Here is a 13785-nt window from a genome sequence, read left to right as displayed (position 1 = left end):
AGGCGGTGGCTGAAAGGGATCTTTATTTTGTTGAGAGACGTGGACACAATTCTAGGAAAGGGAGAGAAAGCGACCCTGACTGTGGGAGGCTCTGAGCAGCTGCCACTCAGGGAGGACTGGAGCCCATTTCCTTGCGACTTTGCCAAGGCTGCCGGTGGAGAACTCTTGGCTTACATGCTTTCCTGGCGTTGCTGGCATTTTTCTGAGCATTGCCGTCATGGTGGTCTGGACATGCAGGAAAGTGGGCGGTGTGTCACTGCCCTCAAGAGGTTCCTTGGGTGGTCTCTGCAGCAGGCCGCCTCTGCTGACCACAAGAACAAGCGTCGGTCCAGAACGTCAGCTTCCACACATCCCAGATGAATCCCTGGCAGCCGTACCACAAGTTGGTCCTGATTTGAAGGCTTGGGATGCCGGCACTTGACTGACATCTCATCAGTGTCTGGATGGGAGACCTGCATGGAGCCCTTTGGAGGCTGTCTGGACTTCTGTGATGGAAAGGGGGGGGGGCTCTATAGTACATAAATGGGAGCAATAACCTCCCCCCCCCCAGCAACTTGATGGCTATGCTCAGATGCCTGCAGAACTGACACATGACGCATGAAGCTGCCTTCTACTGAATCCGACTCTGCTCAGACTGGCAGGCAGAAAAGGGTCTTTCCCATCACCTCCTGCCTGGAGAATTTAGGGCAGATCCAGGCCTGTCCGTGATATCAAGAACTGGGTGCCCGGTTCCAGTTCTCCTGTTCTCTTTAGTACAGACAGTAAGAGTGCTGCCGCCTGGCTGAGTGGGACCGTTGTGGTCCGTGCACATTAACTTCCTGAGGTGAGCATGCCACGGTCTAGAGAAAGATCTGCCTGTTGCCTGGGAGGGCCGTTTCCCACCCATTGGCTAAGCGGCTTTGAAGTCACCGAATGTTCATGAGTGTTACCTGCAAAAGATGTTTAGCCTGGAGAGGAGAAGACTGAGAGGTCTTCTTCAAGAACACGAAGGGCTGTCATATAGAGGAGGGTGCTGAGTTGTTTTCTGTTGCCTCAGAAGGTCGGACCAGAACCACCTGGTTGAAATTAAAGCAAAAGAGCTTCTGTCTAAACATTAAGAAGAACTTTTTTTTTAAAAAAGATTTAATTCATGAAGACCAAGCAGAAGAAGAACTTTCTAACAGAGTTGTTCCTCAGCGGAACAGGCTTCCTCGGGAGGTGGTGAGCTTCCCTGGAGGTTTTAGGGCAGAGGCTAGATGGCCATCTGTCAGCAAGGCTGATTCTGTGAACTTAGGCAGATCATGAGAGGGAGGGCACCTTGGCCCTCTTCTGGGCATGGAGTAGGGGGGTCACTGGGGGTGTGGGGGGAGGTAGTGTGAATTTCCTGCATTGTGCAGGGGGTTGGTCTAGATGATCCTCGTGGTACCTTCCAACTGTATGATTCTATGAAAAATAGGTAGCAATCAAGAATGGAACTGAAAAGCCAGTTTGGAAGGAGGAATTCTCAGTAGGATATTCAGTCTGGAAAAGAAGTGTTTTTTGGACAAGGCCAAGGAGGCGGAATATATATGTATGCACATGTGTGGGTCTATTGATTTAAATTTCTCTAACTCTTTGACTTAAGGCTCTTAGTTGTTGTTCTCTGGGAGGCAGCCAAAATCCTTGTGTGTGGTTTGATAACCTTGCCTGGGAGACGCCGTGTCAGAGTACTTAATAAAGTGTGTGAGGTCAGGAACCAAAAGAGCCGAAATGGGAACTTAGAGGGCAGAATGACTGCTCCTCCCGTGCAGACAATGCCGGGAAATGGAGACAGGAAGTGTCCCAAGTTGGACCCTCCAGAAGCAGCCCCCTCTGAGAAGGGGATCCGATTGCAGGGTGTGGAGAGATGCTTCCAGAGCCAAGAAGGTGTCTGGAAGGCTATTTTTTCCCTTCCTATTTTTAAATTGGATTAAGCCCCCAGGCTATTTCACAGCCCCCAACTAGAGCCATTGTGGTTCCCTGGCAAGTTCTGCTTCTCCCCAGGGAACAGGATTAGGAACCAAACTTCCTTTCTTTTCTTATCAGCCTTCTGCATCATATTCTAACGTGGGGTAAAGATTTTCAGGATGAAAGCAGGGATTGGCTTCCAGGCAGGCAGCTGCGTCAGTCTGCGGGAGCACAAACAAGGCGAGCAGGCCCCTGATGGCATAAAAGCGTGGGGGTGCCAACTGCCAGGTGGGGCCTGGAGTTGTCCAGGCATTTACATCTGATCTCCAGACTGCAAAGATCACTTTCCCTGGAGGAAAGGGCAGCTTCGGAGGGTGGGCTCGGTGGCATCACAGCCCTGCTGAGCTCCCTCCCCTCCCCAAATTCCACCCTCTTCAGCCACTGCCCTCATCTCGCCAGGGATTTCCCAAGCTGGAGTTGGCAACCCTACTTGATGTCAGCCAATATGTTGCAGAGGAAAATAGTGAGAGGAAACCCATAATGCACCCCCTTTTTCTCACACCAGAAAGACTTGGTAAGGTAAGGTTGTCAACCTCCAGGTGGTGCCTGGAGATCTCCCGGAATTAGAACTGCTCTCTAGACTGCAGTTCCCCTGGAGAAATGGCTGCTTTGAAAGGCGGACTCTATGGCACTGCGCCCCTCTGAGGTCCCTCCCCTCCCCGATCTTCAACCCCAAGATCTCCAGGAATTTCCCAACCTGGAGTTGGTAACTGTAGTGCCACCACCCCACTGCCACCACCAGCTTCAGAGCTCTGCTCCGCTGTGTTCATTCACACTGTCGTGGCTGCCCTGTGCTAGCTGGAACTCAAAGCAAATATTTGCTTTTTTAGCTAAAGGCATCTTAGAAAAACCATCTTGGCCCTTCAACATGATGTCTGGATCTGCAAAGACGGCTTGTGCTGCACCGTCCTGCATTACTTGGTTTACCAGATGCCCTTTTTGGGGGGGTAGGGACAGCTGCCTCCCCCTTCCATTGGCTAGGCTCAATAAAGTGAGCAGCAGGAAGTGTGTGTGTGTGTGTGGGAGAGAAAAACGTGAACATCACTCATCGTGACAATCTCTATGGTCTTTACCATAGAGATTGGGGAATTCCTAGAGCATTGTGGGGGTTGTGATGTCACTTCCTAGGGTTGCCAACCTCCAGGGGTGGCTGGAGATCTCCCGCTATTACAACTGATCTCCAGGCAACCGAGGTCAGTTCCCCTGGAGAAAATGGCCGCTTGGGCAATTGGACTCTACGGTATTGAAGACCCTCCCCTCCCCAAACTCCACCCCCCTCAGGCTTCACCCCCAAAATCTCCAGGTATTTCCCAACCCAGAGCTGGCAACCCCACTTCTGGCTGATCACCTGGAAGTGACTTCTCAGCATTTTGCGACATGGGAAGGGAAAGGACCTCAGCGTGGTGTCATGCCATAAAGCCCACCCTCCAAAGCTGCCATTTTCTTCAGGGGAATTGATCTCTGTAGCCTGGAGATCAGTTGTAATTCTGGGAGCTTTCCAGCCACCACCTGGAGGTTGGCAACCCTGGGTAAAACAGGGAGGCTGTGTCCAAACGGGCAGGCATTTGTGAACTCTGCCGCAGAAGAAATGCTTAGAGGAATTGGTGCCGTCTGGACAGATGCCCCTGTATCGATCTGCCGCTAAACACCTCTCTGCCTGCTTGGTCTCACAGAGGGGCCCGTGCCCCACGCAAGGATGCCCAGGGCGGCCAGGACTTGCTGAGCTGGCCAAGAGCTTTAAAAAGGCCTAGAGAAGTTCACAGGGGGAGGCAGGCAGTCAGCGGCTATATGCTAAAAGTGGAGCCTCTATGTTTAGATGCAGTGCATTTTGGAATGTCGAATGTTGGAAGGCTGTGTTGGATACTCGGCATTTATACCAGGCGGAGATGCCTCCCCTCCCCCAGGCCCTTCCCCCCAAATCTTCAGGAATTGCCCAACCAGGAGCTGCCAACCCTACGATGAGCAGCTTACTTTCTGTGTAGATCTGGGCAGGAGGAGAATGGTTATCCTGGAACCAGGTCTTGTCCTGCTTGAATGATGTTTGCAGAGTTGGGCTTAATCCTACAGCATGGGGTGGGGAGGAATTCTAAAGAGTGTGTTTCTGAGCAGGTGCAGAAAGCATTCCCCGTGCTGTGGAACAAATGGGGCCGGTGCCACACATGTATGGGTTAGAGAAAAGACTTACAAGGTGGAAGCCTTTTCCTCCAGGGAGGCAGATGCTTCAGAAGCCCCCTCTTTTAAAACCAAGCAGCATCTTGAATCACTCATCTTGAGAGGTCGGGGGGGGGGGTCTTCTGGCCCAGGCCCCTCTCTGAGATTCACGAGGAAGGCCAGTTAATATCTGGTGCTGTTGGCTTGCTGATTAATGATAAGACTTCCGATCTGGGTGAGTGGGTGGTGTTGGTGTTGAGAAGTATCCCTTAAAATCAGTAGTTTCAGCCATGGGCTTGGTCCAGCAGTAATTTCGGTGGACAGAATGAAATGCCACTTTTCTGCCTCCCCATTTCTGCTGCAGCCCCCAGTGGCCCAGGAAGACCCTTGGAACAGCATAGGGGGGCAGTGAAAATTGCCCCCGCTTGTGTTCGTAGAGGTCCTCAGCTGGATTTAAATCGTGATATGAACACTTTCTAGGTTTGCCAGGTCCACCAGCAGGGGATGGGGATTAGTGTTGCCAGATCCAGGTTGGGAAACTCCTAGAGATTTGGGGAAGGCGCCTGGGGAGGACAGGGACCTCAGTGGGGTACAATGCCACAGAGCCCCACCCTCCAAAGCATCCGTTTCCTCCAGGGGGACTGATCTCTGCAGTCTGGAGATGAGCTGTAATTCCGGGGGATCCCCAGGTCCCACCTGGAGGCTGCTGGCATCCCTAACATTTCCAAAGATTTAAAATTTTCATTTCAGATTTCCACACCTCACCTAAATATGGACCCTGTGCTCAATGTGAACTTCACACTCCTTAAGTAACAGGTCCTCTTTCTCCCTCAAGGTTTTTGGGCGAAGCCCACGTGCCCCTTCGAGACGTCTTTGTCTCTCCACACCTCGCCTCCAGCTTCAATGCACCTCTGCTGGATGCCAAGAGGCAGAGCACGGGGGTAAGTGACTTGCTGGGGGTGGGGGGTTAGCCAGGCTCTTGGTGGTCCACAGCCTGGGATTTGGGACAGGTGGCCTGCCACTATGCGCGGTGGCCCTAGGGTACCATGGGGAGGGGCTGTGGCTCAGTGGCAGAGCATCTGCTTGGCGTGCAGAAGGTCCCAGGTTCGATCCCTGGCATTTCCAGTTAAAGGGAACAGGCTGATGTGAAAGATCTCTGCCCGAGACCATGGAGAGCCGCTGCTGGTCTGAGTAGACAATACTGAGTAGACAATACCGACTTTGATGGACCGAGGGTCTGATTCGGTATAAGGCAGCTTCATGTGTGTTCATGCAGAGGATGAGTGAGCATGCCTCAGGGGTGTGGTCATGTGTTTGCTAGTTGTGGTAACTGTCCCACCCATTAAAGGAGCTCATCTGGGGGGCATACAAGACAGGGCCTTTTCGGTGGCAGCCCCTGGATTATGGAACTGCCTGCCCAGGGTGGTGCGCCTGGCCCCCTCACTTCCAGTCTTTAGGAGGTAGCTGAAGACATATTTATTTAGCACTGCATCTGACTGATGTACATTTTAATTATTGGCAGTCCTAACTGAGATTTTAAATTGTGGGTTTTAATGTGTTCTTTATAAGTGTTGTTTAGCAAGCTGCCTTGAGTTCCTCAAGGTACAAAGGCAGCTAATACATGTTTTATGAATATCTTTTTGGGTCCCCAGTGCTGCTTTTAGGCTCCTGCTTTAGGGTTGCCAATTCCATGTTGGGAAATTCCTGGAGATTTGGGGGTAGAGTCTAGGAAAGGTGGGGGTTGGGGAAGGAAAGGACTTTAGCGGGGTACAGTGCGGTGGAGTCCACCGTCCACAGGCAGCCACTTTCTCCAGGGGAACTGATCTCTGTAGTCTGGAGATGAGCTGTAATCCCAGGAGATCTCCAGCCGCTACCTGGAGGTTGGCCACCGTACTGTGGTTTGTTTCTAATATTGATAATTCGTGATGTTTTTTTTAAAGATGAGTTGATGGTTCTTAGGTTTTTTGCTTGTGTGCCATCTTGCGTGGTTCTACCAATTCTCCAACTTATTTGGCTTAAAAGGATTCCTAAAGGGAGGAAGTAGAAGACGACCGGGGAAGGCACGGGCAAACCACCCCGTAAACAAAAGTCTGCCTAGGAAACGTCGTGACGTGACGTCACCCCACGGGTCAGGAATGACCTGGTGCTTCGCACAGGGGACACCTTTACCTTTTTAAAGGGAGGAAGGGACAGCTTTCCTGAGCGCAGGCCTGCCTTTGACAGAGTTTGGCAACTGGAACCGGCTCAGCTAGGGGACAGGGACAGGGGACAGGGGAACTCCAAAGTCTCAAGCCCACAGAGGCCTTTGCTAGCCCTGTTTTGGTAAAGGGCACCGGAGGGAGGGGGTATTTAGGCCTTCTCTTGACTAGGGTTGCGAGGTCCCCCCGGCCACTGGCGGGGGTGGGGGGTAGGGTTTCCAGCTTCCTGGCAGCCCTAGAGTCCACCCTCCAAAGCACCCATTTCCTTCAGGGAAACTGCTCTCTGTATCCTGGAGAAAAGCTGTGATTCCGGGGGATCCCCAGGTCCCACCTGGAGGCTGGCAACCCTACTCTGAACCATCGTCCTGAGATGAATTGCCCGTCCCTTGAAGTTATTTGCCCCTGCCTGGGAGGGAGTGGGGCTTGTCTTTCATACCAAGACATTTGCACAGGCAAAGCATGGGATGATCCTCCTTCGCCATTGACGTAGGCGGCTCAAGACTGCGGCCCCTTCACAGCTCCCAAAGTCCTCCCCTGGAGGCTCTTTGCACGGGGCGGCGGGCCTCCTTAGGGGAAGCAAAACCATTTCAACGGCTGTGGCATAGATGAGTCCAAACGTCCACTTCCACTTTTGGTAGAGAGCAGACGGGACCGCCCTCTTCCCCGCCAGTCGCCGCAGGGTGTGCAATAAGTTCCCCAGCGGATTGTCCTTTGACTGATGGTGTTGGAGAAAGGGAAGTCATTGTATACCTGACTCAGAGGGGAGGATGTTTTTGTGGGGGGGGGGGAACTGGAGGGCTTCCTACTTCGGCTCTCTCGCTGGGTGGGGAGTTCCTTCCGGCTTGGCTTTGTTCCACCACGGCTCCCCCCCCTTTCGGGATCTCTTTGACCAACGGAACCCAGGAGTCCCAGAAATGGAAATCGGTCTCTACGAACAAGAACGTGCTCTGCCATCATGACTGGCCAATTCTGGCCTGGGAAATTCCTGGACAGCTGGGGTCATTGCCTGTGGAGGGGACAATCTGGGGAGGGATTTCACCCTGCACAATCCTGCATTGTGCAGGAGGTTAGACTAGATGACCCTGGTGGTCCCTTCCAACTCTATGATTCTTTGATTCAAATCTATGGCCTACCAAAGGGTCTGCCCTCTGATACTGTCCTTTTCCCCATGACAATTATTTTATGTGGTATGGAGATGACTTGTAGTTCTGGGAGAACTCCAGGCCCCACCTGGAGGTTGGCAGCCCTACAACTTGTTCTTTCTCGGTCCCTGAGATTTTGCAGGGCTATTCTTCTTTTGGCTGGCTCACAGGGAAAGCTGCTGAGGCTGGGAAGAGAAGCAGCAAGTTGGAGTGCTCCTCACAAATAGGGTTGCCAACTTGGCTTGGAAAACTCCTGAAGATTTGGGGGTGGAGCCTGTAGAGGGTGGGGAGGGGATGGGCCTCAGCTGGGTATAACGTTGTAGAGCTAGGGTTGCCACCCTCTAGGTGGCATCTGGAGATATTACAATTGATCTCCAGACCACCAAGATCAGTTCCCTTGGAAAAAATGGCTGCTTTGGAAGGTGGACTCCATGGCCTTATACCCCCTTGAAGTCCCCTCCCCAAACCCCGCCCTCTCCAGGCTCCACTTCCAAAATCTCCGGGGGTTTCCCAACCCAGAGCTGGCAACCCTATATAGAGTCCAACCTCCAGAGCAGCCATTTTCTCCAGGGGAACTGATGTCTGTCATCTGAAGATCAGCTGTAATTCTGGGAGATCTCCAGGCCCCACCTGGAGGTTTGGCCATCTTGCTCACAAATGCAAAATGCAATGCGTGTCACGGATTTACACGCTGCGGGTAAAATGGGCCCGTGGGGTAAGGATGCACCCCAGAAGTCCAAAAACAAAAATGCAGAAAAAGATCCCATATATCAAAAGGAGGAAAGGAACGCAACGCGTGTGCTTAACAGGCACTGCTTCTTTTTCCCTTTTAGTCTGGAATATACCCAAGCACAGGCTTTTGCTGTGACCCTTGCCCTTCCGCTGAAATCCGAAGTGGTGTCCCACGCCTGACCCCACTGTCCTGCTCTGGCTGGACCCGAGCTAGCCCGGGACCCACTGGCGCGCTCCTTTGGTGAAGCAGTGGGGCTGCCCTGGCAGGCTCCGTGTCCTGGAAGAGGGTGGCCCTGGCAGTCATGTTGGCTGGTTGAAGGACATAAGAACATAAGAAAGGCCCTGCTGGATCAGACCCAGGCCCATCAAGTCCTGCAGTCTGTTCACACAGAGGCCAACCAGGGGCCTCTAGGAAGCCCACAAACCAGACCACTGCAGCAGCAGCATCCTGCCTGTGTTACACAGCACCTAATGTAATAGGCATGCTCCTCTGATCCTGGAGAGAACATAAGAAAAGCCCTGCTGGATCAGACCAAGACCCATCAAGTCCAGCAGTCTGTTCGTACAGTGGCCAACCAGGGGCCTCTAGGGAGCCCACAAACAAGACGACTGCAGCAGCACCACCCTGCCTGTGCTCCACAGCACTTCATATAATAGGCATGCTCCTCTGATCCCAGAGAGAATAGGCATGCATCATGACTAGTATCCATTTTTACTAGTAGCCATTAACAGCCCTCTCCTCCATGAACATGTCCAGTCCCCTCTTATAGCCTTCCAAGTTGGCAGCCATCACCACATCCTGGGGCAGGGAGTTCCACAATTTAACTGTGCGTTGTATGAAGAAATACTTCCTTTTATCAGTTTTGAATTTCTCACCCTCCAGCCGAGACAGCCGAGAAGGGCATGGAGGCCTGGCTGGGGAGTGACGCCTGGCTGAGAGGTCCTCTCTTGCCCAAAGCTGGGCTCTGGATCAGTCTGGTTCACTTCAAACTTCTGGTGTTCAGCTAAGTTTCTTGTTTCCCCAAGGGGGGGGGGAGAGACAGTGTGCCAGTTACTTCCCGTGTGCATCGCAGCCTCACTGCCATCCCTCTGTGACAAAATTTATGTATTTTATTTATTTACATTATTTAAAGTCTGCTTTTCTCTCTGGGACTGAAGGCAGGTTACACGGAGGAAGTCAACGCAGTCAACAGGATGAGACATCCAATAAATCAATGCAAATAGGATGTGGATTGTAGAAACAACCAGAAATCTAAAAAACAGAACTGAAGCAAACATAAGTATTAATATGAGACACTGAATGATGCCAAAGATACATAGTAGGATCCTACTGACAGCAAGCTTTACTACAGACCACAGTCCCTAAGCACTTATATGTATCCCAAATCGGACCCAGATCCTCTATTTCGATGGCTTTCCAGGTTGTCAAGGGCAGGAAAAGGGCTTTCCCAAGACAGACAACCTGAACTCCTTGAACTAGAGATGCTGGGGATTGAACCTGGGGACCCGCTGCAGGCCACGCAGGTGCCCCGAGCCATGCCCCCCACCCCCGCATTTCCGCAAGCATTCCTTCTAGGTCCCAAAAAGATGGGTGCTGGAAGTTCTAAGTTGGCTGATCCTTTCAATTTTAAAATGTGGGTGCATGTTGGGGAGGGGAAAAATTGAGAATGAGAGCAAGGGAGGATTTTAAGCCTTCCCTCCCCAAGGAAGGAGCTGAATGTGCTTCCAGAGGTGCAGCTCAGGTATCCTGACAGCTGCCACTTGGGTTATTCCTGGAGATTTGGGAATGGAGCCTGGGGAGGACAGGGACCTCAGTGGGGTATGATGCCACAGAGCCTGACCTCTAAAGCAGCCATTTTCTCCAGCAGTCTTGAATTCAGCTGTAATTCTGGGAAGTCTGCAGGCCTCACCTGGAGGTTGGCAACCTTAGCTGCAAGTGACTCAGGACATTCCTGATAGAAAGCGTGGGCAAGTTTTTCTCAAGAATTTCCAAAGTCAGGGAAGAAGATGTTGCCACCTTCCTGCTGGGCAGCCAGACTGCTCTTTCCTTAGGGATGCAGAATCTCCCGGGGAGCCCGGGTGTAAACCTTGGTTACTTCTCAGTGGGTAGCCGTGTTAAGTCTGGTTGCAGTAGTCAAAAAGGGCAAGAGTCCAGTAGCACCTTAAAGACTAACAAAAATATTTTCTGGTAGGGTAGGAGCTTTCGTGAGCTGTGGCTCACGAAAGCTCCTACCCTACCAGAAAATATTTTTGTTAGTCTTTAAGGTGCTACTGGACTCTTGCCCTTTTTGTTACTTCTGTCTGCAATAATGGTTGCAGCAAATCTGATCTCCCTTGAATGGGAGGTTCCGTCCCCCCAGACTTTGGCATGAGTGGTCAAGCACTGCCACCTTGTGGTGGATTCTTAAATTACAAGCCTTTTGTAGACAACTGGTGAAGGCAATGGCAAACCACCCTGTGCTTGGTGTGGTAACAGCCACAGTCTGCCTAGTAAATGTTGTGATGTGACGTCACCCTTTACCTTTTAAAATTATCACCACTTTGAGGCCAGGAAGGAATTTTCTCCAGGAAAGATTGGCCAGGGATCCTGGAGGTTTCCCCCCCCCTCTTGGCATAGAGCAGGGGTCACTGGGGGAGCGGGGGGGGGGGAGTAGTTGGACTAGATGACCCTTGAGGTCCCTTCCGGCTCTATGTTTTTATGTTTTCTATGTGAATCACAGGCATTTGCTTCGGCTTAAGGGAAGTTTGCAAACAACTGTGGAAGCACTTCTAGTGCCTTCCATGAAAATGGTTGTGCTTAAATTGTTTGGCGGGTTTGCATTTTTCGAGCAGAGGATAGACCTGTGTGAGCTGTTTGCCCGAGCTCAGAACATTCCCTGGGTCATACCGGTGCTGAGTGAACCAGATCCATTCGCTTCACTTGTGGGCTAGTGTAGGAGATCTTCCCAGTGGCATTACAAGTAACCCCTTGCACCATAAGACTGCAGAAATGCAAAACAAAGTCCGACTGTGTAAGCTGCCCTGCGATTTTTCTAAACCAATGAATAATTGTTAGCCATGCAAAGGCCAGTTTGTTCCCTCCAGGCCCCCCCTCCCCCTTGCCTTCCTTACAGCTTCTTCTCTCCTTCTCAGGCCTCTCTTATCCTCCAAGTCTCCTACTTGCCTCCTCCAGGGGCAGCTCCTTTCTTCCCACCTGCCGCCCCCTTTGAGCCAAACCCAACTCCTGTGGAGCTGGAGACTGTCACAGGTGAGTGGGATCCTTTCCTTACCTTTGGCCTGGGTGCCACCCCCATGGAAGTCCCTGTGCCCTTTCTGCTGCTAGCGGGAATTGCTGTATTCTGCATCAGTCTGAAGGCTCTCCCAGGTCCAGAATTCTGCTTTGGGGAAATACCTGGAGATTGTGGGTGTGGAGCCTGGGGAGGGTGTGTTTTGGGGAGGTGAAGGACCTCAGTAGGGTACAGTGGCCTAGTATCTACCCTCCAAAGCATCTATTTTCTCCACGGCAGGTGATCTCTGTTGTCTGGAGATCAGTTGTAATTCCAGGAGGTTCCTGGAGGTTGGCAAGCCAAATGCTTCACCCTCTCAGGCCTGGTGTAGGGCTGAAGGCAATTTCTTGCTCAGTCAGTCTGACATAAAGACTGTTTCCTTTTCTCGTAATCCAGACACAGCCGGGGAGGAAGAGGGGGACGATCACCTGGGGACAGGAGATGAAGCGGAGCCTCCTACGGGGCCTGTAGCACCAGATCAGCCCTCCTTCCCCAAGAAACCTCCTTTGCACCTGGTTCATGGGACCAAGAGGAGAAGAAGCGCTTCCAAAAAGTTGCTGTCCAACAAACCTCAGGACTTCCAGGTGACCAGCAATCACAGCCAGCTTTAGGAGCATCATTCAGCTCTGTTTCCCTGGGACAAATCGCTCCCTCGGTATCAGAATACATGAAAGCTGCTGTCTTCTGGCCTGACCTTCTGGCCCTTTGGCAGGGAATTTAAAAGAGGGGCCCGCACCAAGCCCCTTGTATGGCTGTATTCTAAGCCTAACTACCTAATTCTGGCTAAATTAAAATGCATTCTGCCATAGCTGGTGGAAAATACTGTCAAGTGGCAACCAATTTATGGTGACCCCCCCTCACGGGCAAGAGACGGGCAAGTGGTGGTTTGCCATTGCCTACCTCTGTTCTACCCCTGTACTAACCAGGGCGAGTCCTGCTAAGTTTCCGGGATCAGAACAGATTGGGCTAGCCTGGCCTATCCAGGTCAAGGCAAGAGACATTCAGAGGCAGTTTGCCATTGCCTGCCTCCGCACAGCAACCCTGGACTTCCTTGGTGGTCTCCCATCCAAATACTAACCAGGGCTGACCCTGCTTAACTTCTGAGATCTGTTAGGATTGGGCTAGCCTGGGCCATCTTGGTCAGGGCATATTAGCTTATACACATTGAAATAATGCCCGTGCATACCTGGTTAGTTGATTCTGTTCACAAGAGCAACATTTTCCAGGCATCTTGAAGGTTTGGATAAGAATTAGTATGATGGCAACCTATTTTTCCTCTTCTGTGCACTTCTAGATCAGGGTGCGAATCATTGAAGGGCGGCAGCTTCCTGGAGTCAACATCAAGCCCGTAGTGAAGGTCACGGCTGCGGGACAAACCAAGAGAACCAGGATCCAGAAAGGGAGCGGCCCGCTTTTTGATGAGGTGAGGAAGAGGTGGAAGCACAGAAAGAGAAATGCATTTAGTGTTGCTGCTGTGTGTCGTTGGATGTAATGCTGCCCTTGTGTTGGAGAAACCTGCAGCTCAGATCTCCTCCTCTGCAGCACCGAATGGTCCATTTGACAATCAAAAACCATCCCATCCCATCTTCAGACCCCACCCTTTTCAGAAACCCATCCGCAGTTTGGAACTGTGCTGCTCCCCCCGTGCTCTGTTAGTTTACTTATTTCAAAAAGTCATTTCCCACTTCCCCAAACAATCAGTTCTTAGGAGACAATGCAGCTTTTAAAATACCTGGCACTTAAATGGCAGGAAATCACATGATTTTCTAAACGAGAAGTCTGAAGGACCGGGTGGTCTTATGTGGCCTGCAGAATGCTTGCAAGCTAGGCAGAGGGGCAGTTTGTCTTGGTTACCTGGATGCATCCTTGTGCCTTTTCCTGTTCCACAGACCTTTTTCTTCAACGTGTTTGAGTCTCCCATGGAGCTGTTCGATGAACCCATTTTCATCACGGTGAGTTTGGGATGGTATGTGTGCACGTGCCACATTCCTTGATTCATGGAGCATAGTTCATAGGGGCTCATGTGGCAGCCAGTGGGGTGTAATGGTCAAGAGTGTAGGACTAGGATCTGGAAGACCTGGGTTCAAATCCCCACTCAAGCTATGGATGCTTGCTGGGTAACTTTGGGCCAGTCGCACATTCTCATCATAGCCTACCTCACAGGGTTGTTAATGAGGATAAAATGGAGAAGGGGAGAAAATGGAGAAGGGGAGACCTGTTGCAAAAATGTCAAAATTCACCTTGTGAAATTTTGATGTGACGTTCGCATTCGACTTCAAAACCAACATTAAAAAAATCAAGATTTTAAATGTGGCACCAAAATTCAAAGCC

The 13785-nt window shown here is 51.4% G+C and overlaps 1 protein-coding gene across 1 annotated transcript in view; it reads left to right on the top strand.

The window, feature by feature from the left end:
• DYSF (dysferlin) overlaps positions 1 to 13785 on the top strand; it is a 178296-nt gene that overhangs the window by 29909 nt on the left and 134602 nt on the right. Inside the window, exons 4-8 of the mRNA XM_056855187.1 lie at positions 4952 to 5057; positions 11321 to 11435; positions 11851 to 12038; positions 12749 to 12877; positions 13344 to 13406. Coding sequence (XP_056711165.1) covers positions 4952 to 5057; positions 11321 to 11435; positions 11851 to 12038; positions 12749 to 12877; positions 13344 to 13406 — 601 coding nt within the window. The remainder of the gene's footprint in view (positions 1 to 4951; positions 5058 to 11320; positions 11436 to 11850; positions 12039 to 12748; positions 12878 to 13343; positions 13407 to 13785) is intronic.

This window comes from Euleptes europaea, chromosome 9 (assembly GCF_029931775.1).
Source record: "Euleptes europaea isolate rEulEur1 chromosome 9, rEulEur1.hap1, whole genome shotgun sequence".
Classification (NCBI taxonomy): domain Eukaryota; kingdom Metazoa; phylum Chordata; class Lepidosauria; order Squamata; family Sphaerodactylidae; genus Euleptes; species Euleptes europaea.
This window is presented reverse-complemented; position numbering and strand designations above follow the sequence as displayed.